The sequence below is a fragment of the Mauremys mutica genome, chromosome 1, assembly GCF_020497125.1.
Source record: "Mauremys mutica isolate MM-2020 ecotype Southern chromosome 1, ASM2049712v1, whole genome shotgun sequence".
Classification (NCBI taxonomy): domain Eukaryota; kingdom Metazoa; phylum Chordata; order Testudines; family Geoemydidae; genus Mauremys; species Mauremys mutica.
This window is the reverse complement of record NC_059072.1, coordinates 228142882-228167804: the sequence shown is the minus strand read 5'-3', so window position 1 is coordinate 228167804 and position 24923 is coordinate 228142882. Positions and strand designations below refer to the sequence as shown.

Genomic DNA, 24923 nt, shown 5'->3' with positions numbered 1-24923 from the left:
TATCATTCAGACCATATAGTTTGTTGTCGTTGTTACAGTAGGGCCCATAAAGTGATGAGCTGGAGGAGCTCACAAAAGCCGCTTGTTGACAGAGCCAGTTTGGGGGCCTGTAAAGGAGAATTCTATCTTTACTTTGTTAAAAGGCAGTCTCTAGCTCTTTCCCTTGCAAAGATAACCTTGAAATGTAAATGTGTTGTGCACAAATGGAGAGCTAGGATTGATAAGAATATGCAGCTGGGCTCAATTTCTGCAGCAGGAAGTTGGAAAAGACTAAAAGATTCCCCCTCCGCCCTCCGTACACATTGGTTATGTAAATTGTGTCAGTTATGTTTGGGGTATATCCCAAAATCTCCAGCATGGCCCTCTGCATAGTGATGTGATAATCATGGACAGACAGCAGCAATTGTTTCACAACACGCTCCAAAATGCTAAGGCTGTTAAAATATTCAGCCCTCTCTGAATATGCTCTTTACCGCCATGACCTCTTGCATCTTCCCCCTGTAGCTATAGGTCCACATAGGCAATGCACTGTTAGTCCCTGCAGCTCCAAGCCAGCTGCTCCAGCAATGCATGAGGAAGAGGAGAAGACATGGCCAAGTTGCTGCTACACCAAGTGGGAGTCCTGCAGCCCAACTCTCTCCCTACTAGTGCCTGCCTGTCCAGCTGTCAACCAAAGTTTGAAGAGCTCATACTGGGAGGGAGCCTGGAGCTCTGTTCTCCCAAGCGCTAGCCTAGGCGAGATCCATCGGCTACTCACAACAGCTAGGGGAGACCTCCCACATTCATTGGACACCTGCCTGCATCAAGAAGTAAAAAGGGTCCATTTCTCCAACTGACCACACCCTACCCACAGAAGGGACCTCCTCTCCACCCATCCAGCCCTTCTACAGTCAGAGAGCAGGACAACCTGCCTGCCAACACTGCTGTAAAAGAAGCCTCAGGATAACATGTCTGCACCACCAGCATGGTGTGAGGAAGAGCACTGAAGCATGGTGGGTTGTGAGGTACTGGGGCCTAGGGTAGGGATGGAAGGATTGAGGTGGGGGAGTCTGTAATGGGTGGATTTCTGGGAGTAAAAAATATGTAAAATGAATCAAGTTTTGTCTGGAGTTTGTGTAAGGGAGGAGGGGATTGATGGATTTGTGTTAGGGGGAGTATTCTACCCAGGGAATGTCACATGTATTACCGACAGAGGGGGAATATTTCACGGAGCTCCTCATTAAAATCTTGGCAGCACATTCTTGGACCACTACCTAAAACTTCAGAGACAGGGAAACATGCTTATCATGTTCCAACTGTGTGATCCCATGCATGAGGAAAAGTTCCTTCCAATCTCCCATATCCTAGTAACTCACTCCGTGAAATAGTAGGTTTAATTAATCTTCTGCTTCTTAATCTTCACATTCATAGCCACAAAATGGTCATAAAATGGCTACTGGCTTAGCTGAATGTGATGTGTTTTCATAGCAAAACTATATTAGTTACACTGTGATTTCAAGGAAGCAGCTGTTCTATAGTTTGATTGATTTCGTTCACTGGAATTGCATCCTTTGTAAAGCTACAGCAAATGCAGATCGGACTTCTAGCACTTTAACAGCATGCTTATACTATCAAAGCCCTCAGAGACATATGCAAAGTAATGTGCTTTGGTTCCTACCTCATGGTTTCACTCTGGGCCTTTGAACTGGATGAACTCAAAAACTCAAAGGAAGCAAAAAACAACAACAACAACAAAAAAACCCTGCAGATTTTAAGGTAAAGCCATAAATAAACTCAGGTCAATTCAATTTTTTGTCACGCTTGCTGCAGTTAAGTGCTGCTAATATTTTATCAAAAGGCACCTCACAAATATATTCCTCGCCTCCCCCCCGGTAGCCCGTAGTAGCTTTTGTAGTAAAAGACGGGGAGGTGAGTGTATGCTTGTGGAAAGGAGTCGGGGAGGGTTTAGAGAGTCAGTTTGCTCTCCCATTTAAACAACACTACTTCTCAGAATCAGGTTGCAAGGTTTATGAATGATAGCAAGCTCTCAATGAGTTTGGAGTTTGTAACATAAACATTTCACACTGCTCTAATACAGATCTCTTGGTTTTCTTACTGAAGTGCAGAGTCAGCCAAGAGAACACAAACCACACACCCTTCTGGAGGCTAATCACAGAGACAGCAGTCCCACAGATAAATATGAAATTAACAAGAATGGGCCTGATGGAGCAGTGCAGCACTGTCCCTATACTCTAGCTAGACTGGTGCAAACGAGCCATAGGACAACCTCAATCTCTCCCCTTGGAAGGTCCACTGCTATGGGGAGCTTCACCACCACCGGCCTGGCTGCAGGGACCATTCCAAGGCAGAGGTAGCATGTGGCAGGCATGGAGCTATGCTCCAGCAATTCTTTGCCCTTTTAGTGGCCTTCAGGACGGCTCCAGGGACTGTACCTGAACAGGGAAGATGCCAACTGCATTCCACCCATCCTTGGCTGGTGGCTGATTTGGGGCCCATGTTTTCATCTCAATTATTATTGTTGTTTTTAACGTATGTGTGCTGCCCACGGCCCCCTCCTCTTAGTGTTCAGTCCAGATCCTTGTGGGGCTAAGGAGCTGCACAGGCAGGAGGAGAGCTGCTGCAGCCAGACCACCTTCTGCTTATACTGGGGGAGCCAGAGAAAAAGACTGGAGAGAGACTCCTAAAGCTCCTGGATGGGAAACCACTGACAAGCTCAGTGAGAAGAAGATGGGGGAGGAGAAGCAAGAAGGGCAGCTACTGGGAGGCAGGGAGAGGAAAGAAGCAGGGCCGGAGGTAGTGAGGACCTGTCCTGTCTTAGCCCACAATAGTTGAGGTAGTGGATTCCATACCCCCTTCTCACGCACACGCATGCTTCCCCATGCAAAATCCAATAGCTTGGGATGTGAAGGGGCATCAGTGAATTCCATCCTAAACGCACTGGGATTGTCTAAGTCAGCCAATACGAGCCAAATGGTACCATCTGCTTTGTAGCTCTTTATTAAAACATTCTTTGGACCATTGTTTGTATAAATACCATATTCACCCATACTTTCCCGTGATGCTGTAATATTTTCTTTCCAAATTGACATTAGACTTGGAACAGTACAGAATTCCACTCCAGACATTGATTAGTAATATTGTATCACAGAGAATATTAGGAGCTAGTTTAATACTGTGACAGGACACACATGTCAAGAAATGTTCTATTACAGGGGTATATGAATGTTTCCAGGGAGTTGCCATTTGAGTTTGGTAACTGTCCATTATTTGCAAGGCCCAGGGCTTTGGACAATGATTCTGGACTGTCCCAGACATAGAGAAGCGAGCTAGAGAATCTGACTATGCACTATTCATTGCAAATATTCTTTTAATGCCGTGGAGCTTTCTGTTGTTTTGTCCTTTCGTCAGTATCCGGTTCTGACCTGCATTGCTTTAATCAATGACTTAGAACTGTGACTAGCCAATCAAAGAAGCAGGATTTCTAAATGTCACTGTATAATGCAGAGCGACTGCCATCACTGACTGAAATTATGTTACCTCTCCCTCATGCATACAATTTCCTGGAACTGTACTTTTTCTTAAGTAATATTTCCCTAGCTGGTCAGTCAAGTATCCAAAGGAAAAGGCTTCTGAATCGTGTTCCTAATTCAAATTAAAGGGCTTGACCAATTGTGCGCATCACTCTCCACTGGCAGCACTACAAAGAGCACACCGGCAAGATGCAAACGTCTTGCGCTTGAACAGGAGCCAAACTTAACTCTTAAGTTCCATGCAAACAGCACTGTTGCAGTCAGTGGTGCTGCAGGCGTGTCATTAGGCGCAGCATGAAACCCACAGCTAGAAAAGTGCCTATGGCTGAAATACAGCCACCTGCAAAACAAGCCCTGGAATCGTCCCTTTCCAAACCTCAGTGTGATGCCCATTCAGTCTTGCAAAATGTCATCCATTCCATAGCATGCCTCCAGCTGGCTACCTGATGCAGTTCTGTTTAGATCCCAAGGACCCTAGATGGCGTTGTATCACCAGCTGAGGAGACAGAAGTCATACACTAGAAATCATATTTTGTGGGGGGGAAGAGGGAGGGGGGAAGAGTAGGCACGTAAATGCAGCTCAACAAGCAGAATAATCTGAACATGAGCAAACTAGTATGCTGTGTTTGTTTGCTCTGCTGTCTATATACACAGAAAACCGTGACTACTTTGCATAGTTATCATGAAAGTCCAAATTCTGCCTGGCCCCTCACGCGGGTGCACAATGTTCGGTGGGGGGAATGTCGCAAGGACCTTTCTCCTTCTGCCCTGCCCCTTCTGTGCAAGGGCTAGGCACAGTACCCCTAAGGGGATGGGGAGGAGACAGGGCAGATCCATAGTAGCCCCAGAGGGACGGGCACAGTGCAAGGGGAGTAAGGATGTAGTACCACATGTGCAGGGCCATCTCTGGGGGGTGTGGGGCCCAGGACAAATCAGCCTTCCTGCTAGTCTCTTCGCCATCCACTTGGCGCACCTGACCACTGCTCGCCTCCTCACCCCCAACCCCACTGTTCACCTGCCACTTGCCTCCTCACCCGCCTGCCCGCCGCTCACCTCCCCGCTAATCTCCTCGCCATCCATCCAGCCCGCCCACCCCACCCCTCCACCCGCTGGTCTCCTCCTCGCCATCCGCCTGCCTGTCACCTCCTCGTTCACCTCCTCACCCCGCTCGCCTGCCTGCCTCCTGCCTCACCTCCCCACCCGCCTCCTCACCTGAATATCAGGACAAATGGCGGCCCGACTGTACATCAGTTGGGACGCAGGACAAAGGGCTAAATATCGGGACGGTCCTGATTTTATTGAAGCGTGGGGCCCCCCAAAGTGCCCCGATTCTCCCTACCCAAGGGACGGCTTTGCACGTGTGCTTTCATTGTGTGCCAGTGAGCTCTGAGAGGTATCCTGCCTCCTTGGAGTAGAACGCCTCCTACTGCTCACCTGCGGCAGTCGGGCACCCCTCCACTCTGTACTATGGCTGTGCCTTCAGGGCAAGAGTTAGCCCTAAGGGACTGAAAACAATGTTTATTTTAAAGCCCCTTTTGATAAGCTTTTATAAGTGCACTCACTTGCTATATCAAGAGGTTTTAAAATAAACATAGTCCCCAGTCACTTCACTATAACAACACAACTGCTATGTGAGGTTTTTTATGATAATGATTTTTAAAAAGCCCTCAACAAAACCAAATCTAGATTTAAAGCAGTGCATAAGAATACGCTGCTTCAAGTGGATGGTGAGTGGTCAATACTGTGCGTGTGGGTAAACACTACTCAGGCCTCATCCACTCTGGGGATTGCAGCTAGCCACTGGAGTACCTGCACCAGTACAAAACCACTACTGCAGACAGGCAAATCTGCTACAAGCCCCAATTTGCATCAGAGTAGCGTACCCCATTTTCAAGCAGGCTAGCCTTGTTTCTGATTTGTTTGTCAACGCTAGGAGTTTGCACTAGTGCAACAACACTGATGACTGGTTGCTGGTGGTACAGCTAAAGCAAATCTCTCATGTAGACAAGGCATGAGTAAGGGATGCAGAGGAAGACCATCAATAAGTAAATGTTTGCTATATCCAAGTTACTTGCTTATTTTTATTTCACTGTGATCACCAACCAGCAGAATGGTGACCCCCCACGATTGTCTGAAAATGTCTTCCACTCCCCGTCTACCATAGCTTCTCCCCACCAGTTTTATAGCCTTCCAGTTGTGGGCCAAGATTGATGTCCCTGTTTAGTTAGCTGTTGTCTTTAGTTCAAACAGCTAATGATTGATTGAAAGCATCTGCCAGCCTGTGTTTGATTACCCTAAACAGCTCATCGTATTAAGAGAGGTCTGCTGAATCTCCAGACATTACATTTCCTACTGAGACTGTGCAGTCAGGAGGATTTCTCCTGCTGTTTCTCATGAACAAGAGTTGTGCTATCTAAGGTAACAGCATTATTAGTTTCCTTTCCAAATGGATAAGAAAAGAGTCAAGGACTGATGCAGTGTGGGATGGCAATAAAACAGAATTCTGCTTTAATCTTCCTGTGTTGCTTTGAAAGTTGATGAGAGATAGAAGCCAGGAACAAACCGGCTTTCTCCATGATTTACTGGAGGGAAATCGTACTCTTCAGAGGAAGCATAGAAACATTGTGCAGGTTTTGTAAGACATTGCTCATAGTGACTATCAACTTCAGTCACCGTAAATCAACATCAGCAAAGGTACAGCAAAAGCAAGAACTGTTGTTGAAAGCCACTGTTTCATACTGGCAGTTTCAAACAGTTTGCTAACTGTTATAGAAAGTGAGGTGAAAGGAACACTGAAGAGATGCCTAGTTAAAAGCAGGGAATGTTTTCCAGCAGCCTTGAAACTCCCTTTCTATTGGTCACTGTGTGCTAGGCTCTGCTTCCAGGTGTTGTAGCCTCCACAAGGAAAGAGTCAGATGTGATAGGAAATTCACTGACTCATCTTTTTACAAAAGGTGGGCAAAATCTTCTGCAGAACACAGCCACTGACCACAGCTGGCACTTGAGAAGGAGCTAGGATGCTGTGTTTTAGTTTTGCAAAATCTCCTCAATTGGATTTTGGTTTTTCAGGGTGTTGCATCCTACAAGCTCATCTTTAAGCAGGTCAGCCTCAGAATTTAATGTCACACACACTCCACAGCTTCCAATTTCCTGACCTCAGCAGCAGGGTTATAGATGGCACTGCACTGATGCATAGTTTTTGTCTGAAAGACAATGCCAGTGTGGTCATTAAGGGACAGAGCACGACCGGCTTTTAGAAAGGAAAAGTAGAACCTCCCTCCTCCCTGGGCACCCTGAATGAAGATCGTTTACATTCACACTCCCTGTGATCGCAGAGGCATAAGGCCTGCTCTAGCTATGTACCCCTGGAGATGAATATCATATTGAAGACAGACCCACGCCCCCTTTCTCCACATTGTGCAGCAGAGCAAGCTGGGTGGATTGGTGAGGGCCATGCCACAGGAATGGATGTACCAGTTGTGGTATGGAGGCAGTTTCTACCTCTGGTAAGCCTCCTGTGGGAATCCCAGTCTGATGGGCCTCCGGAAGACTGTTGGACTGCAAACAGCCTCTACAGATTTAACTGTATGAGTGTGGGGTGCCTAGAAAAGGGGTGGTTTTAACTGTGTGTGGATGCATGAGTAATTAGAGAAGGTACAGTGGTTTTCATGGGGCTGGGGAATATCTAGGATCCCTTATCTTGCAGTCAAGTTTAGCAGAGGAGTTCCAGTCCAATGGTCTTCCTCAGGTCTGTAAGCCCAGAGCTCCTCTCTAATAACTACAGGAGGTCTGCCAGAGGGAGCAGACTTCGGCAGGAGAGGTGGGCTGTGGATCTGACAACTTAGGCTGCATCTCTCCGTTTCAAAGAGGGGTTAGCAGAGGGTGAAAAGGGGCAGAGAAAGTTGAAGGCCAAGTTTCAGAGATGAGGAACTTGCAGCTCCATTACAAAGACACCTGTAGTGTTGGAGAACAGAAGTAGCTGACAGTTCGGAGCAGTTCCATTGGCTTTTCTGGTGGAGATCAGTTGGGTTATGATGAATAAAAGGAATCGCTCTTTTAGTATTTAATTTTAAAGTTCTGGAAAAAGTGGCCTATGCCTGTGATACTTAAAAATAGAGAATTTCTGGGAGAGAGATAGGAAAAGATGGTTGAGGTTGTTTAGCCAGCAGATTCCTAAAAATAAGAGACTGTCAGGATAAAATTTCAACAAGGGAACATTTCTTAATGTTTTCTCTGCAAAAATTAATAAACAGTCTTCAAAAAGTGACATGGAAAATGCAATTGCTGTCTGAAGAGCCAGTGTGCCAAATTTTGCAGCCTGGGTCCAATCATTAAAGTGTGAATTAGAAGGATTTCCAATTTTGTGCCAATCGCAACACGACCTTTGCTGTAGAGTCACTACCGATGCCTGCCATTATTTTAGATGGGGCTGGCAGCATTATCTATTATGAAGGATGCCCCAACACTTCCCATTAGAAGACTTTGTTTTCAGTTGCTCATAACTTTACCAAAGTTTAACTGTTCAGGATGAATTTTTTCCTGGCAAATGTCTGCCTCTGGCTGAATTTTGTTTTTGGAAAGTTTCAGCCAAAATGCTTCAGCCATTTCCATGAATGAGTTTACAGAAAAATACACCATTTAGCTCATGTTAAAAAACTGGTGACCTTTAATTTAGAAGCTCCCGCTCCCCCCCCCCCCCCAGGCTGTGGAGCAGTTACTTGAAGTTTGATAAGCAGATGGCCTTTGTGTCAGGAATGTGCCTTTTGCCATTCGCATGAAAATCCACCCAAATTATCAGCCTTTGAAAAAGCACAGCTCTCACATGTTCTGTAGAGATGATTTAGAGTTTAGCAGCTGAAATCTCTAAAGGTTCCATCTGCACTGAGCATGCTCCAGCCCAGGGTGAGCAGGACTTCCCTTGTAATTGCAGCTAAGGGTGGCTGGGCCAGGCACAGGCCCCAAAACCGAAAGCAGGGAGTCTGTCTCTTTGGTGTATGCAATGCCCCATCTTCTGGGCTCAGGCAGTGTGGAGAAGGACATTGCCTAATTTGAATGCACAGGGATCAAGAGCCAGACCTGAGGGTGGGTGGGGAGGAGACTGGGATAAGGGGCCGAAGGTGGAGGCAGGAAGACTGGCACTGGAGGCTGGCAGGAAGGGAGATGGTGGCTGGGACGGGGAGCCAGAGAGGGAAATGGGAGGGTGGGGGGAGATGTTGAAGCTGGGGCAGGGAACTGGGATCAGAGACAGAGCTGGGGGGTAAGGAGGGCTGGAACTGTCAAGACTGGGATTGGGAACTACTGGGCAGGGGAGACATATCTAGCAAGGAGCCAGGGTGTGAGGGGACAACTGAGACAGGCTGGACAAGGAGCCCGGTGAGGTGGGGACATTGAGACTGGAGGAGGAGCCCAGGATGAGATTGGGAGCCAGTGGGAATTGGGAAGATGGGCAGGGGAATCAGTGAGTAGATGATGGGGAGAGAAACAGCTTAGATGGAGATGCTGGGAGGGGAGGAACTGGGACCGGTGGGGCAAGGAGATTGGGACTGGGTGTGGGGAGGGGGCAGATGGTTGCTCAGAGGGGAAAACTGGGACTGGTTGGGCAAGGATACCTGGAGTGGGGTGAGGAGCTACAGAACTGAATGCCAGTTAGATGAGGAGAATGGGTCTGGCATGAGGAGCCGGGAGTAGGGAAGAGACTGGGCAGGGCAGAAGGGCTCAAGCTTGGGGTGAGGCCTGTAGGATTCCCAACACTGTATTTAAAAAATAAGGGACTATTCTCTTAGCATCCCCACCCCACCCCTTCTCCTGATAGTATTATCTTCATCAATAATAATTAATAAGCAGCACTCATCTACATTCACCAGGCATATTTCTATCTGCTTTTTGCAGCACTCAGCAAGTCCCGGTCTTGTTGTACAGAGATGGAAAAATAATGGACTTCCCTTGTAATAAGGGAAAGTTGGCAATCCTAGGCGGGGAGAGGGGGGAATGGGCAGAAGGGTCTGTGCCCACTAGAGACTCTACCCTACGGAGCCTGGAATGCAACCCAAAATTCCTGGGGTTCTCAACATTCCTCTGCAGTCAGCAAATATCTGTGAAACCTACTGGCAAAGTGTGTATCTCATCCCCCCCTCTAGCACTGGGCCACACAGAGGAGACACCTACCATTGCTATTAGTTACTCTCTTACCTCAAATGGCAGAGGTCTGTGGTGGATCTAAAGGTTCCAACCCTGCTGATGAACTATGTGGATGGCAATATGATGCCACATGATGTTATTTTTGGGGGGGGAGGTGTTAATTTGGGAAATTCCACACATATTTTGTATGTAAAATATTATTTAGGGTTGCAGAGTCAAGCACCCAAAAATCAATCTTAATTCTGGCATTTTCTGACTTTTGCATGCTTGACTTTGCAACCCAACTAATGTTCCTTAACGGCACGTGAGTGTAATTTTTAATATACTACACACATCTCTATTCTGCAGTTGTTACTCAGTCACAGCTCTCATTGACATAAAAGAGCTTTAGAAGTTTATGGTATGAATTGCTATATATTTTCTGTGTTCTGCAACTAAAGTAATGTTCGTAGCATCCTTGGTTACATATGCAACCCTCTGGGGTGACAGAGCTGCTATTTGCAAGCAGGAGAAATACTTAACAGCTAAATAGCACCAGATAAGTCACAATATGATCCTACATAGCTATATTTCCTTGCCACATGGCCTCTTAGGTCCATTTACTCCCTTCTGTACGGCATAACAGAAGAGATGATCGTACCCAAGAGGAGCAACTGGGCAGTGGTTAAACTACCAGGGGAAGAGGCCAGACAATAGTAGAAGTGCTGTAGATCGGAGTCTTGCAAAATTCAGGCAGTTAGACTAGATTAATCAAATGGCATTTTCTCTCCCTAATGGCTAGGAATCTATGGATTACGTTAAACATCATTACATTAAAGAGTTGTATTTTTAGGAAATTCATCTGAAGTAAATGTCAAAATAGTATCAAAATCTTGATATCAAGAAGTAAAATATTAAAACTTAAATGTGCTTAAAACCCAACCACTAATCTCTCTCTCCACAAAAAAGAGAAGAATATTTCAAGTATGAGAAAGCAGAGAAATTAACTTTGGTTTTTATCATGCGGTGAAGTCCACTTGAAACACAGATCTTTTTTTAGAGTGACCTACACCACACCTTCATTTTAGTGCTGGAGCGTAACTGGTCTTATACTGCAGTAATACGTTATGGCCAAACTGTGACTAATTGACAGTGCAGCCAAATGTCAACCATTACAGCTGTACATATGTTGAAAAGACTGCATGACAGTGGCATCATAGTACGTACAGTGTGTAGAAAAGCTATTAAGAATATCATAGCTAAATAAGCCATTGTATTTATTCTTGGGGGAGCGTATACTGTTACAAAATTCAGTGAAAGACTTTTTACTCACATAACTATTGGACTACCAATATACTGAATTAGCACTCTGTGCTGTATCTGCAGACAGAGTTCTCATCATATCTTTTACTTCTGTTGTGCACCCACTCACATATAGGTTTAGTCATCTCCATGGAAGAAACCAATGATTTGTCAATCAAGGTGCAAAGGAAATGAACAAACTGATTATACTAGTCTTCACTGTTTCAAATTACAGACTGTTCACGATGTAAATTAAAACTTCATACCAGGAGGATGCAGAGGGACTAGTCATTTGTCATTCTCAAACACATATCATGCACTAATGCTAATTGTCATTCTTGTAGTGGATCTCTGCGTTTGTGTGTGCAACCCAGCCTCTTGGAACAGAGGTCAAAATTCAGTGCGTTTTATGGACTAGTATGTGGTCATTGCTTAGCAAAGGAAGACGTTCTCTGAAGTAAGAACAAGAGTAACTGGTGGTGTTTTTTTTCCTTAATGTCACAAGGACTTGCTAGTGTCTCAGGAGCACACTGGATTAACTGTGACTTGGAAATCCTACAAACTAGGAATCTTATTTGACTCTTGGTTTCCTTTAGAAATTACTGTCTGAGGGGGTATTTACATTTTCTCAAAAAGTCAGATCTGAAAAGTCCCACATTCATGAGGATGCTTCATCTTAATTTTCAATGTACAAATCCCATTCAGAAGAAAACTGAATCTCTGGTCAATATGCTGTATTATTATCTGTCACTGCATAGGTTAAAAATCTGGATAAAGTCTTTTAACAACAGTGAGAAGAGACATTAATTGGTGGCAAATTACTGAACAAGTGCTTCAGAGGAAATCTTACTATACCTTGTAAGTAATTCCCTAGATAATATACTAATGCAAAATGATAAGGAGCATCTATTTTAAAAAAAAAATCTAAATTTTCTGACTTTCAAGTTAATTTTTTATTTTTAAAACTGATATTAAAGGATTTATTTAAGGCAGAAACGTTGTAAGGCAAATTTAAAAGGGCAAAACTATCAAACAATGATTATGGATTAAACTATTTAGTACAGAATACTGGTTCCTCTCTGCTTACTTGATATCGGTGTAACTGAACAACAATAATTCACATCACCAAATAGGTAAACAAACAAAAATCATTTAGACACTACCACCACTTCATGCAATGCAATTCATGTATTCTCAGACAAATTGAGATTTGCTGTATTAGTAAATTAAAGCCCACCTACCTTCACAGGTCCATACTCATAATCAGATCCCTGCAGGAAATGCAGAAAAGACACCATGAAAATATTCAAGGTTGCCCACGGTTTGTACATTCTGATGTTTAAGATCCACAGATTACTACGCAGTTGATATCATACAGCTGGAAGGCTCTGTTTTGAAATGCATTTCTTGCAACAATTAAAAAAAAAGCTTCCAAAATTTCAGTTGTAAATCCAAACAGAATATGCACGTGAGAAAGTAAATAACTGTTGTCTCATCCAACACAATTATAATTCACCTAGACAATGTCATTTCGTAGAATGTTCTTTAGATACATTTGAAAAAAGTTTTTAAGGGTTTGCTTGGTTTTATCGGATACTCTCACAAGTAACCAGGTACAGATTCACATTAACGTTATTAACTGATCTCCCATCTGGACTCACAAAGGGACTCAATTCATTTGTGGTCCAGAAAATATAAAAATATGCTATACTCCGTGCTCTGTGTTACAGCTGCCTTTTAAGATGGTAGTATAACGGCCAATGTTTTGAGCTACAGAGAGCTGTAATCCAACTCTGTATTAAAACTTTTTTCACAACCTTTGTGGAAGCTTGCAGAAGCATGTGTCTTAAATCTGATACAGACTTTGGCAGAAACAGAGTCAAACTTTGGCTCTAATCCCATTCTGTCCCTACCAATAGCATCGCAGTTTTTAAACTAACTGATGCAATCTAGACTGCCATTATTTTAAAAAGATTACCTGAAACATGAAACTTCAGCACACGTTCTTCCACAGCACACGCACTAAAATAGCTAGTTTCCCCCCCGCCCCTTTTTTTTATTTTAAAAAGGGGAGACGACCACATACTCTTTTAAATCTTCTGGGCTGTAAGATCTGCTTAATGGAGTGTCACAAAGGAAAGTAAATAGTTTAAATAAATAATTTTATTTAAAGAGACCTTATGAAGCAATAGATTTAAAATGAAAGTCTTTATTGCAGCAAAAGAGAAATATATTTTGTACACCAAAACAAAATCACTTAATGCATTTCCACACACATATACATATATATGCAAAAATGTAGCATTAACCCTCAAAAAACATTATTCACACATACACACCTTGGTAATTATTTATACTAAATATACGCTACTGGCCTGATCCAGTAATTTTTACGCATATGAGTAGTTCCACTGAAGGCAACAGGACTACTCACATGTGTAAGGGTTTGCAGGATCAGACCCTAATTATGTAAATATGAAACACCCAGCTACACTCTTAACATTGCAGATCATTGGTTTCCTATCTTTGACTTCCAGGTGGCAGCTCTCTCAAATCCATTTTTTGCATTTCTGTAATCATCAATTGCTTGGATAATTTCTTCCTGAGTATTCATCACAAATGGCCCTAGGATAGAAAATAATTTTAATCCAATCTTTTCAGGTGTGATCTCTTACTTAATAGAGAAATTATTTTTGAAACACACATTGTTATATTATTTGTGGCTTTAGTCTTTTGCCACCTGTTTTCTGAATGCAACATTCTACCCCTGCCAACCAGTTTGTCCCCAGTGATTGTGGCTTGACCTTGCTGTATTGCTTCATTCAGGGATGGCATGGAGTTCCCTTCCCCAGGCAGGATGTGCTGAGTCTTCTGCTCTCTGTGTCTTCCCCTTCCCCTCTCCCCTCCCTCCCTCCATTTGCAAGGGGAATCATAGGGTTTCAACAGGTCCTTTGCCAAAGGGGGAATTTTACCCTGTACAAATAGTGCCTTTCCCCACTACATTATAATCAGTTAATTAACTATTCATTTTAATTCAAATACTATTTAATCTAAAAATATTTTAAACTTAAATGCCTCATTTAACATTTGGCTTCTCTGCTCTCCTTCCCACACTGCTATCCATCCCAAGTACAGCACATGACCCTGTTTGATTTACTGTAAACTTCCCTTCGGAGGCACTACTTCAGTGTGCTCTAGTGTGGGGAGGCAGTGTGTCCTAGTGGCCAGAGCACTGGACTGGGACTTGGAAAATATGGGATCTCTTCCCAGCTTGGCGACCTGGACAAGTCACTTCACCTCTCTGTGCTTCAGTTTCCCCATCTGTAAAATGGGGATAAAGATAGTGATGTCCTTGGTAAAGCGTTTTGAGATCTACTGATGAAAAGTGCCATATTAACAGCTAGGTATTACTAGTAGTGCAGAAATTCTCAACAGTATCTCTGGAAGTTCTATGGCCTGTGTTACAGAGGAGGTCAGGGGAGACGATCACAGTGCTCCCTTTTGGCCACAGATACCATCATATTTACAAAATGAAGTCAAATGCTGCAGGTTCAGACAGTTATATTTAAACTCCTCTTTAAGAACTTGACCCAAAGCCCACGTAAGTCAAGAGAAGATCTCCTGTTGACTTTAATGGGATGTGAATCAAATTTTAAAGTTTTTAATGAAGGCAGAGACAAAGCAAAGAGAGTCAACAGACGTGTGGAGAAACTCTAACTTAACTGACATTCTAGGAAACAGCTTGCTCATACTATCTGCACCCATGGTTCCCAACTTTCCCCCTGCCCACCGCACCATGTCAGATGTCTTTCATTTTCCAGTACACAACCGTCACCCATCATGTTAGTATCTGAGCACTTCCTTCCCCTCCCCCACAAAAAAAATCAATAGCAATAGTGAAGTCCCTAATGGATTTCATGAGAGTTTTTTCAGGGTTCATGTTATTTTTAAAATGTTTCAAACAAACATGGATGGAAAACATGCTAAAAGTGAAAAGTATAGTACTTTAAAAATATAGTATATTATATTTTTAGAATACAGAAATACAAAGAATACACCTTGAGTCCAACAGCACTATCTCATATACAAACAAACTGGCTGGGGAACATGGGAGGCACTGACTTTCATTTTCAATCACTGTATTTGTGATGGAGAGGAACATAACAGGCTCCAAAAGCTGGCAGGTATGGGAGATGGTGCACATCCTTGGAATTCTTTCTTCTAGTTTACAAGACAAAACCATCAACCAGCCAACCAGTGGTTTGTTTACTAGAAATGCTTACCATGTTGTACCACGGATTCCTTAATCGGTTCCCCAGCGACTAAGACAAAATGGCTTATTTCAGGACCCTAAATTGATAAACGGAATGCATTAAATAGCAACATATATTTAGATTATGTTATTATAGATCAGGGGTAGGCAACCTATGGTACATGTGCCAAAGGCGGCACGTGCGCTGATTTTCAGTGGCACTCACACTGCCCTGGTCCTGGCCACTGGACCGGGGGGCTCTGCATTTTAATTTAATTTTAAATGAAGCTTCTTAAACATTTTAAAAACGTTATTGACTTTACATACAACAATAGTTTAGTTATATATTATAGACTTATAGAAAGAGACCTTCTAAAAACGTTAAAATGTATTACCGGCACACAAAACCTTAAATTAGAGTGAATAAATGAAGACTCGGCACATCACTTCTGAAAGGTTGCTGACCCCTGTTATAGATTATATTTAGACAGACATTTTATAGACTGTCACAGGCTGGCTGGCCCTTTATGGGGAGATAGGCTCAGCCTCGCCTGTCACAGATAAGCCTCTGCAATTGATCCTAACTGGCTGGGGAGCAGGTGGCTCAATTCATTTATCAGACTCAGCTGGGGAAGAGCTGGGTGATGGGGGAGCGGGGAAACTCAGCTGGAAGAGAGATACAGGGGGGAGGAGTCTCCTGTAACTGGCCCTGGAAGGAGAGGGTGGCATGGCCGGAGGAGGCTGGGAAACGCCAACCTCCTGGCAGATGGCCTGGGAATAAATATCCAGTCTGGGGAGAACCAGACTAGGGGAAGGACTCCAGAGAAGAAATCCCGAGGGCCAGTGGCTCAAGTCGGGGCTGGGCCTTCAGGAGAAGCTCAGCACTGTAGGAATGGGCATGGTGAAAGGTAGCCCAGGAGCAGCAGAAGACCCTTGGGGGAGGGGAGGGATAGCTCAGTGATTTGAGCACTGGCCTGCTAAACCCAGGGTTGTGAACCCCATCCTTGGGGGGGCAATTTAGGGATCTGAGGCAAAAATCTGTCTGAGGATTGGTCTTGCTTTGAGCAGAGGGTTGGAGTAGATGAGGTCCCTTCCAACCCTAATATTCTATGCTCTTTGGACTGGATACAACTACTTGACAGGGCCTCCCTGAGGGGAGGTAGGTCCACTACAGAATGGTTCTTGAGAATAAGAAGGAAACAGAATATCAGGGTTGGAAGGGACCTCAGGAGGTCATCTAATCCAACTCCCCTCCTCAAAGGAGGACCAATCCCCAGACAGATTTTTACCATATTTCCCTAAATGGCCCCCTCAAGGATTGAACTCACAACCCTGGGTTTAGCAGGCCAATGCTCAAACTACTGAACTATCCCTCCTGCATTGTGTCTCAGTAGGCCTCATGGGAGCACAAGGAGGGAAGTAGTGGCATACAGCCAAAACAAGGAACAGATAGTTTTCCTCTGGTATCAAATTCTTTCTGTGTAGTGTCTGCTCACATATATATAATTTTAGTGTGAAAATTCAGGTGAGAAAATAAATTCCTTTCAGGTATTTAACAACAGATTATACCCAAGGACAGGTCCAGAGCAACATCTCCTCATGCCAAACAAAACAAAAAGAGAAGCACTGGAAACAAAAATCATCTTAATCCAGAGACATGTAGCAAAACATTACAACATGATTCTGTGAAGCCTGCTCACTGTAGTCCATCAAAACGAATGGGACTACTCACATGAAAAGGGATTTGTGGGATCAGGCCCTAGATTATCACCAATTAAACTGGTAGTTTCAGGCTGCAACAATAAAATATGAGCTCAATAGAAGCAGTTAATTAACCCTGACCTCAAAATAACATATGACTTCATCACATTTTTTGCATTTGAAACCATTAGTTATAGGATTTCTGCATCAATTCACGTTTCTGTACTATGCAAAGTTCAGGAAGCTAACATAATTCCCAGCTAAAATCGTTAAGCAAGTATTTGTAAGTTGATCCTGTGAGGGGATCTACACATTCCCTATAACTAATCCACACACAGAAGACCTTTTGTTCTCCTTACAATTACAAGGAAAAAAAAATTGGGTCATTATCTCAAGTGTCTCAAATAAGGATCTAATTTAGCTTTAATAAGATATTTATGACACAGCAATTAAATACTGATTTTAGGTTTATCAATGAACAGACACACATTATTAAACTTCTAAAAGATGGTTTTAGTAAAAAACCGTTGTTAATATCATGACTGTTGCAACCAGAAACTTCACTCTCTAGACATACTAGCACAGTGTTTTGGAATGTAAAGCTAAGTGCTGAGTTTGATGCTGAATATATATTTTTATTATTAATGATCAAACAACTAATTTAGGCCCTGATCCTACAAGTTACTCTAGGCTGGTGGACCCCTGAATGCAGGCAGAGAAATGGGGCACTGTGCTAGCACAGGATTCTATCTGTACCAAGTGCTTTTCAGGTTCAGGGCCTTAGATATCTGCAGGATGATTGTTCAGCTTTAGCACATACGAATGACAATAACCATGAATTCACTGCTCAGTGGTATAAATAGTAGCATAATCTGGCCCTGAGGCCTAGCTCAGAACAGGGGGCAGTGCAAGGCCCGTACAGCCCAACAGGAAGATCCAGGAGGAGAGCTGGTAGGAAAAAAAAATGCAGAAATAAATCATCAAAATGTAGAATACTTTGAAATTTTTCAAACAGCTCTCTCTATGGGAGACACTGTGCCCAAATCTCCTGGAGACAACAACTGCTGTGCCACCCCTTATTTCATATTTATTACAATAGCACCCAGAGAGATTTTCCTGAGGATCAGGGCCCTGTTGCGCTAGGCGCTGTACATACGCATCCAAGGAGATGGTCCCTATGCTAAAGAGGGTGCAATATTCCATCTGTAGCAAGCGAGAGCTACTGGCTGCTGTGGAGGAGTGGTATTCCATAACCCTGCCTTCTCTCTGCCCTTTTGATGCAACTCACACCCTTAAAGGCACTAGCCCACAGAGCCACTGATCAGAACAGCAATGGCTATAATTAGGGCCCTACCAAATTCACAGTCCACTTGGTCAATTTCATGGTCAGAGGATTTTAAATCATAAATTTCATTATTTCAGCTATTTAAATCTGAAATTTCACAGTGTTGCAACTGTAGGGTACTGACCCAAAAGGGTATGGAGGGGCGGCGTCGCAAGGTTATTGTAGGGGGATTGTGGTATTGCCACCCTTACTTCCACGCTGCTGCTGGCTGCAGTGCTGCCTTCAGAGCTGGGTGGCTGGAGAGCGGCAACTGCTGGCTGGGAGCCTAGCTCTGAAGGCAGCGTCACCGCCAGCAGCAGCACAGAAGTAAGGATGGCATGTTATGCTATTGCCACCCTTACTTCTGTGCTGCTGCCTGCAGAGCTGGGCCCTCGGCTAGCAGCCGCCACTCACCGGCCGCCCCTTGCCACCATTACTTCTATGCTACTGCTGGCAGTGCTGCCTTCAGAGCTGGATGCCTGGCCAGTAGCTGCCGCTTTCCGGCCAGCCAGCTCTGAAGGCAGTGCAGAAGTGAGTATGGCAATACCATGACCCACCTACAATAACCTTGGAACCCCGCTGCTGCCCCCTTTTGGGTCGGGACCCCCAGTCTGAGGGTATGTCTACACTACGAGATTAGTTCGATTTAACTTAATTCGAATTTGTGGAATCGACCTTACAAAGTCGAATTTGTGTGTCCACACTAAGGACACTAATTCGACTTTGTGAGTCCACACTAACGGGGCAAGCGTCGACATTGGAAGCGGTGCACTGTGGGAAGCTATCCCACAGTTCCCGCAGTCCCCGCTGCCCATTTGAATTCTGGGATTTCCCCACAATGCATGCTGGGGGGAAAAATGTGTCGAGGGTGGTCTTGGGTAACTGTCATCATTCAACATGCTTTCGTACGTCTCAAGGGGAGATGGAGGAGCTTACTGACTCGCTCGGATATCAGCGAAACCAATATCCCAATTGTTATTGCAGCTTGCTGTGTGCTCCACAATCTCTGTGAGAGCAAGGGGGAGACCTTTATGGCGGGATGGGAGGTTGAGGCAAATCGCCTGGCTGCTGATTATGCTCAGCCAGACAGCCGTGCAATTAGAAGAGCCCAGCGGGAAGCGCTGTGCATCCGGGAGGCTTTGAAAGCTAGGTTCCTCAGGGAGCAGGGTAACCTGTGACTGTTCAGTTTCTTTACAGAGAAGCTGAACCTGCCCCTGCTTCAGTTACTGTTGACTTTCTTCTGCGGTTACATACCCCGTTCACCACGTTTCCCCCCTTCCAACACATGTTTAAAAATAAAGTTAATGGAACATTGTTAATTAACAACGTTTTCTTTATTAATGAATTCGCGTTAAAGGGTTGAAACAGGGACGCAGACTGTGGTGGGTAGGGTGTGCAGTGATGTTAACACCGCTTCTACACTCGAGGAATGATAGGCTCCTGCTCCTAGAGCGGTCTGCAGTGCCGGACTGGTTGTTTCAACAGAGCCTGCCATCCCTCCTTTTCGGGACTCTGTGTGCGGGGCTATGTGACCTTGTGGCGGTGGGAGGACGGTTACAGATTCCCCTGATGCGTGGCTCTGTGATCTGGGACAAGGACCGCTGCATATGTTCTGTAACCGCCCTCACATGCCACAAAGTCGCGTACTCCCCACCCACACAGAACATGGAAAACACCTCCCAGACCGACCAGGGTGCCTACTGAGTGCACTGTGTGTGTGACCTGCTGTTGATCCTGCCCCCGTGTCTGTACCCTGGTAAAGGTGACTGTCCTATGCAATTAACAACCCCCTTCCGCCCCCCCCCCCCTTCACAGACAGTCTTCTGTAGAAAAACTTGACGGAAATAGTAATTAACAGCAAACTACTTTTAATAATCAACTACACAGTTAGGGGATGAAACTGGGATTGGGGCTTCGGTGAGCCAGGAAGGGAAGGACTTCTCAACATTTAGGGAATGAGAGCCTTCTTGTATTTGTGCACTCTGCAGGGGTGCAGTGACAGTTTTCACGGCCCCTGTCACCCCTCCTTCTTGTTACTTTGGGTGAGGGAGGTTTGGGACTTTGTGGCGGGGGAGGGCGGTTCCAGATACAGTGCAGGGGGGCTCTGTCCTCATGCCTGTGGTCATGCAGAACATCCACAAGGCACCGGAGCGTGTCAAATTTTCCCTGGGCATTTCCTGTGTGGCTGGTTAGTTGAATTAGTTGAAACAATAGTAAAGAATAAAATTGTCAGACACATAGAAAAACATAAACTCTTGAGCAATAGTCAACATGGTTTCTGTAAAGGGAAATCGTGTCTTACTAATCTATTAGAGTTCTTTGAAGGGGTCAACAAACATGTGGACAAGGGGGATCCGGTGGACATAGTGTACTTAGATTTCCAGAAAGCCTTTGACAAGGTCCCTCACCAAAGGCTCTTACGTAAATTAAGCTGTCATGGGATAAAAGGAAAGGTCCTTTCATGGATTGAGAACTGGTTAATGGACAGGGAACAAAGGGTAGGAATTAATGGTAAATTCTCAGAATGGAGAGGGGTAATTAGTGGTGTTCCCCAAGGGTCAGTCCTAGGACCAATCCTATTCAATTTATTCATAAATGATCTGGAGAAAGGGGTAAACAGTGAGGTGGCCAAGTTTGCAGATGATACTAAACTACTCAAGATAGTTAAGACCAAAGCAGATTGTGAAGAACTTCAAAAAGATCTCACAAAACTAAGTGATTGGGCAACAAAATGGCAAATGAAATTTAATGTGGATAAATGTAAAGTAATCCACATTGGAAAAAATAACCCCAACTATACATACAACATGATGGGGGCTAATTTAGCTACAACGAGTCAGGAAAAAGATCTTGGAGTTATCGTGGATAGTTCTCTGAAGATGTCCACGCAGTGTGCAGAGGCGGTCAAAAAAGCAAACAGGATGTTAGGAATCATTAAAAAGGGGATAGAGAATAAGACTGAGAATATATTATTGCCCTTATATAAATCCATGGTACGCCCACATCTCGAATACTGTGTACAGATGTGGTCTCCTCACCTCAAAAAAGATATTCTAGCACTAGAAAAGGTTCAGAAAAGAGCAACTAAAATGATTAGGGGTTTAGAGAGGGTCCCATATGAGGAAAGATTAAAGAGGCTAGGACTCTTCAGTTTGGAAAAGAGAAGACTAAGGGGGGACATGATAGAGGTATATAAAATCACGAGTGATGTTGAGAAAGTGGATAAGGAAAAGTTATTTACTTATTCCCATAATACAAGAACTAGGGGTCACCAAATGAAATTAATAGGCAGCAGGTTTAAAACAAATAAAAGGAAGTTCTTCTTCACGCAGCGCACAGTCAACTTGTGGAACTCCTTACCTGAGGAGGTTGTGAAGGCTAGGACTATAACAATGTTTAAAAGGGGACTGGATAAATTCATGGTGGCTAAGTCCATAAATGGCTATTAGCCAGGATGGGTAAGAATGGTGTCCCTAGCCTCTGTTCGTCAGAGGATGGAGATGGATGGCAGGAGAGAGATCACTTGATCATTGCCTGTTAGGTTCACTCCCTCAGGGGCACCTGGCATTGGCCACTGTCGGTAGACAGATACTGGGCTAGATGGACCTTTGGTCTGACCCGGTACGGCCTTTCTTATGTTCTTATGTTCTTATGTACTGGTCAGAACATCCAAGCTCGGACTGCTGTCCAGAGCGTCAACAGAGTGGTGCACTGTGGGATAGCTCCCGGAGCTACTAAGGTCGATTTCCATCCACACATAGCCTAATTCGACATAGCCATGTCGAATTTAGTGCTACTCCCCTCGTCGGGGAGGAGTACAGAATTCGAACTAAAGAGCCCTCTAGGTCGAACTAATTAGCTTCCTGGTGTGGACGGGTGCACGGTTAAGTCGAATTAACTCTGCTAAATTCGACATAAACTCCTAGTGTAGACCAGGCCTGAGAAACACTGGTCTCCCCTGTAAAATGTGTATAGCACAGAGTAAAAATACACAAAAGACCAGATTTCACGGTCCATGACACGTTTTTCGTGGCCGTGAATTTGGTAGGGCCCTAGCTATAATTGTGGCTTCCTGCAACCCAGGAGATAAAAGAGAATGGAAGCTCTTTGTACTCTCTCCACTTTGCATGCCTGTGCATGGGCTGACTACCGTGTGGCCCTTAGCATGTGTTTATATGACATGTAGTCAGAACACAGCTGAAATGGTTACCAAACAATAACTACAAAGTGGTGAAATGAATTCACAATTCTTTTGTTTTTCTTGTTATTTCAAAAATGCCCTCAAATGTTATAAAATAGAATAAAACCCCCTCGCTTTTCACTGTAAAAAAATCTAAGAGGAAATCTAACATAAAAAAGAGGGGAAGAGAAAAATATAAAATATGGGGATGAAAGAGTTAAGGTACTGGACAATAGGGAAAAAAAAGGAGGAGAGGCAGGTTTCTGATGGAGTGAATTCCACATCCAATGCCCACTATAGCAAAGACCTGGTCACATGCTGGAATCTGATACTCTGCTGTGGTCCTTAGAGGGTAAGTGGTGTCAGAATGTAATTACCTGTCCAGATGAGGGTTATGGAGGAGGTAACAAATATAGCCACTAAAGGTGTAAAAACCAAGATGAACAATTCCAAGTCAACTTGATACTTCATAAGCAGTCAATGTACAATAAGCAAGGAAAGTGTAATATGATCCCAGTGCCCTGGAGCAGTGAACAAATGTGTTGCTGCATACTGAAGAGACTGCAAGCAAAAGAGATGAACTGTTGGATGCTTTGCAAGGAGGAAATTACAATGATAGAACCTCATTCTCTTAAAGGCATGTATTGCTGTTGCAAAATTGTCATGGGACACAAGGGTGTAGACTGCACCAATTGCACAACTGAATAAACACTTTTGGACCATGCCAAACATATGATTTGTCAAGGAAAGACAAGACTGCAAGTCACATCAACATCCTTAACCCTGCTCACTATCTACAAGTGATTCCCCTTAATCAGCAAGCAAGAGAATCCACATGGCTACTCCTACCCATGGCTTCTGTATTGCTAGTGCTACAGACAAGGTAGATTTAGTTGGGATTTAACTTACTCCTCAGTCAGAACAATGTTACATATTTCAGCAGGGAATAATATCAACAAAGTTGATATACTATCTTAGGGTGACCAGATGTCCTGATTTTATAGGGACAGTCCCGATTTTTGGGTCTTTTTCTCATATAGGCTCCTATTACCCCCTACCCCCATCCCGATTTTTCACACTTGCTGTCTGGTCACCCTATACGATCTGCTGGGTTTTTAATGCAGTCATTTGCTTACAGATTACACTAAAATTCTACAGTGAGTAGGGTGACCAGATGTCCTGATTGTATAGGGACAGTCCCGATATTTGGGGCTTTGTCTTACATAGGCGCCTATTACCTCCCACCCACCTGTTGCAGGGTGGATCCCTGCTCCTGGTTTTAAGGGGTTTAAAAGCGGCTTGGCAGGGCTTGAGAGCTGCTGCTCTCAAAGCTGGGCTGATTGGGGAAGTAGCCGCAGCTGGGCCACACCCCAATCAGGCCATAGCTGGCCCTTATAAAAGGCTGTGAGCCAGGAACCCACTCAGTCTCTCTCTGCCTCTAGAGGGAGATGGGCCTGGCTGCAGGGAATTGAGACACGGTACCTAGGGTGAAGCAGGGCTGGGGAAAGGCTGAGGAGCTGGGGAAGCTCCAGCCTAGAAAACCCCAGGCTGCGGCCTAGCATAGGGCAAAAGGTACTGGGGGTTGCAGGGGGCAACCTAGGGGTAGGCCAAGGCAGCAGGTCCAAACCCCCTTTGCTGATGATGAGTGCTGGCTATTGCAGTCTGCCCCAGCAAACGGGGGCTAGATAGAGACTGAGCAGTAGCCACTACTGAGGCGAAGTGGGGATAGTAGGGTGAGGGTTCCCTGAGGAGGGGAGACCCAGAGAAAAAGGGGTTACTGCCAAGGGGCAGCACCCCATGTAAAAGGGCACTGGGGTCCTGGGAGGGACACGGGGCCAGTACTAAACAGGTGGATCACCGGCCTGCAGAGGGTGCTCCAGGGCTGGAAAGAGCTAATTCCCCAGAGTCACCAGCAGGAGGCGCCGCAGGGGTGAGTCGGACCCATTTACACCACCATCCCGAATTTTCACACTTGCTGTCTGGTTACCCTAACAGTGAGGTAATCAAAGTGGCTACTGATTGAGAGCTTACAGGATATCAAAGAAATCTGACTGAACATTCCTCATCTCTAGTAGCCTCATGCAACTGAACAGCTTTGGTAACAGATTGTGCATGTTGGGATGGAGGTCAGATTATATCCAAGTGGCAATTACATTTCTTTGAAGATGATGTACTTTATAACAGAAATAGAAGATGTAAGACTGGTTTCCCCATGTGCATTTTAGACTCAGGCCAAACCCTAAGCAGTTAGTGGGACCACATGCATGAGTAAGGTAAACAGAATTCAGCCCATCATGGTGGCATGCAGAACCCCACCCTCCTCCCAATATCTGTAAACTTATCATAGTTACATAAAATGTAAGTGAAATGTTGACATTTTTGGAGTTTTAATCAGATCTCTTGTGCTATAATATTTCTGGTGATAAGTGACACAAAATACCTTGTTTCCATTTGACTGGCAAATAGGGTTGTCACTTGTCAGGTGTCCGGTTTTCAAGAGGAAAGTCTGGTTGTAAA

The 24923-nt window shown here is 44.5% G+C and overlaps 2 protein-coding genes across 7 annotated transcripts in view; both read right to left on the bottom strand.

The window, feature by feature from the left end:
- The window catches only part of VEGFD (vascular endothelial growth factor D), a 33390-nt gene extending 20608 nt beyond the window's left edge, over positions 1-12782 (bottom strand). The window contains exon 1 of the mRNA XM_045007629.1: positions 12191-12782. Coding sequence (XP_044863564.1) covers positions 12191-12280 — 90 coding nt within the window. The 5' untranslated portion in view covers positions 12281-12782. The remainder of the gene's footprint in view (positions 1-12190) is intronic.
- A 360-nt stretch (positions 12783-13142) lies between these two features.
- The window catches only part of PIR (pirin), a 113059-nt gene continuing 101278 nt past the window's right edge, over positions 13143-24923 (bottom strand). For all 6 annotated transcript variants that reach the window (XM_045025451.1, XM_045025284.1, XM_045025363.1 and 3 more), the window contains 2 exons: positions 15233-15299; positions 13143-13574 (listed from right to left, as the gene is read on the bottom strand). In XM_045025451.1, the coding sequence (XP_044881386.1) occupies positions 13459-13574; positions 15233-15299 (183 nt within the window). In that variant the 3' untranslated portion in view covers positions 13143-13458. The remainder of the gene's footprint in view (positions 13575-15232; positions 15300-24923) is intronic.